Source organism: Austrofundulus limnaeus, unplaced genomic scaffold (genome assembly GCF_001266775.1).
Source record: "Austrofundulus limnaeus strain Quisiro unplaced genomic scaffold, Austrofundulus_limnaeus-1.0 Scaffold78, whole genome shotgun sequence".
In the NCBI taxonomy this organism is placed as follows: Eukaryota; Metazoa; Chordata; class Actinopteri; order Cyprinodontiformes; family Rivulidae; genus Austrofundulus; species Austrofundulus limnaeus.
Genome location: NW_013952480.1, coordinates 1,031,110 through 1,033,664, shown reverse-complemented (window position 1 = coordinate 1,033,664; position 2,555 = coordinate 1,031,110). Strand labels below are relative to the sequence as shown.

General features: G+C 45.0%; 1 protein-coding gene across 1 annotated transcript; it reads right to left on the bottom strand.

Moving 5' to 3' along the window:
- Positions 1-38: 38 nt before the first annotated feature.
- hoxa5a (homeobox A5a) lies at positions 39-2,530 on the bottom strand. Its single transcript, XM_014011220.1, has 2 exons — positions 1,601-2,530; positions 39-1,030 (listed from the first exon to the last, which is right to left on the bottom strand). Exons 1-2 carry the CDS (start codon positions 2,223-2,225, stop codon positions 780-782), a joined length of 876 nt encoding a protein of 291 aa, XP_013866674.1. The 5' UTR covers positions 2,226-2,530; the 3' UTR covers positions 39-779.
- Between the last annotated feature and the right edge of the window lie 25 nt (positions 2,531-2,555).

Genomic DNA, 2,555 nt, shown 5'->3' with positions numbered 1-2,555 from the left:
CATATATATTTATAGGCAAATGGGGGGATTTTTTTTCTTTTTTTCCTTTTTATTTATTTTTTACTGTGGGACCTTTTCACGTGAGAAACAGCGAGAAAAAAAATGCCTTTTTTAGAAGATGCTGCGCCCAGGTGAGCAAGTCAAATCCTGCGGATAAACAAAGAAAACAGCTACTGTACACACACAAGGGTGAAGCTCTGTTCACACATGTATTCTCTCTCACACACACACACACACATTTAAAAAGCAAACACACGATGCTTATCTGGCTGGTTCTACTTCTGGAAGCAAGTTTTCTGACAAGTTGGCACAATACATCAAACAAATAAATACATACATTTAATATACATTACATACAAGAAAAAAAATAACCAACACAAACCTTCTATTTATTATTGAACTGCTGAGTGCATCACAGAAATTACTGAATTTGTTTGCGGGAGATGTTTTCAAGAGTTTTTTTTTTTCTTCTTCTTCTTTCTCGTTTAAGCAAGAAATAATTTAAACACCTTTTTTTTCATATTTTCCTCTCCTTTCCCCCTAAATTCTAAACAGAACTGTACATGATCATTTTTTTAAACTCACATAAGCATTAACACGGTGAGAATATAAAGGAAATTATACATAATCCTGCTGCAGAACCCTGCGTCAACAGTCTCTGCGCTTTTTTCACTTGGAATAAGAGAAATATTTCATCTCTTCTTTTAATTATTAGATTTTTTTTCTTTTTTGTTTCTTTTTTTATTATTTTTTCGTGCTTGTCAGGAGAGGTGTGAGCATCAAGGCCTGTAAAGTCCCCCTCCTGCGGCTGCCATGCTCATGCTTTTCAGCTTGTTGTCCTTCTTCCACTTCATCCGCCGGTTCTGGAACCAGATCTTGATCTGTCTCTCTGAGAGGCAGAGGGCGTGGGCGATCTCGATCCTCCGCCTGCGGGTCAGGTACCGGTTGAAGTGGAACTCCTTCTCCAGCTCTAGGGTCTGGTACCGGGTGTACGCGGTTCTGGCTCGCTTCCCCTCAGGTCCAGACAGATCTTGGACGAAAAAAAAAAAAGACGCAAAGGAGGACAAATCAAATTAACAAGATGTGGGCAATCATATTGGAGATAAATACATGAAAAAATTGATGTTGGAGTCACCTTAAGCACATTTCTGCACATGATATAATATTTTAAGCATATGATAATTGGGATTATTTTAGATGGGGATTTAAAGCAGAATCTTTCAATTAAATCAGTCAGAACTTGAGTTTAAATTGGGGTAAATTTCATGGACATTTATTGACAAACAACACGTAGCAGATTCGTCCAGCAAAAATATATGATAATCTTCCAATTTGATTACATTACAAATAAAAGTAAATACAACAAAAACAATTATATCAGCTTTGCGTGTGTGCTTATTAATTTGTTCTTATCTGGTTTAGATAAATATTATGCTAAGAGGATTTTGGCGTGTTTTCCTTTCCAGTTTCCCCAATATCAAAGACATTTTTGTTTTGTTTTGTTTTGCTTGAAAGTTACAACAGATCCCTGGATAACGCAGCGCCAGCTCTCCAAACAARACACAAAATCAATATTAGATCATTAAACTGAGCAGTTTACCGTGACTTATGTGGAGTTTTCTCATCCACGGGTAGATCTGAGGTTGCGTGGAGTCGTTSGCGCTCTGAGGGGTGGCTGTCGATGCGCTTCCCGCAGGTTTTTCCTCCTCCAGGGGGGAGGCTTTGCTGGACACACAGTCCCGGCTGAGCAGCAGCGTGCCTCCTCCTCCTCCTCCACCTCCTCCTCCTCCGTTTGAGCCGGAGCACGGCGCCGGGACGGAGTTCTTCACGGCTCTGTGTTGAGGCTGCGTCTCGGCGACCGGCGACGAGCTGCTGGCCACCGAGGCGCAGGGGAGCGGAGGCTCGGGAGGGGGCGACAGGGACGAGTTGATGCCGCCGCCGCTGCCGCCGGCGGGCTGGTTGTAGCTGACCGGGTCCACGGAGGCGGGGGTGGCCGCCGCTGAGTGGCTCGGGGAGTAGCCCGGCGTCCGCTCAAAGTGTCCGCTGCCGGTCCGACCGACTGTCAGGTCCATGCCGTTGTAGCCATAGCCGTACCTGCCGGAGTGCATGGCGGTCGAGTCCCTGTATTGCTCGTTTCCCGAACTATGGTCTCCATAATTATGTAACTGAAAGTCCGCGCCGTTGGGATAGCGACCGCAGAATGAGTTCACAAAATAGGAGCTCATTTGTTGACACTTCCGCCGCTTTTGCTGGTTGCAGGTTGTTGTTGTTGTTTTTTGTTGCTTTAGGACGTAAACAGCATAAAAACCCGCGCGCTTGATTTGTGGCTCTTATGGTTTAGCGCGTCCTATAGCGCCCTGTGCACAATTTATGATGAATTATGGAAATGAGTGGGACATGGACTTGATTCTCTCTTACGTAGGCACCCAAATATGGGGTACGAGGCGGAATCACGTGCTTTTGTTGACCAGTCGTAAATCCTGCCTGGTGACCTCCAGAGGTAAACTCGTGCGCGCAGGAAATGCTGGATGGGATGGGGAGGAGGAGGGCGGGGG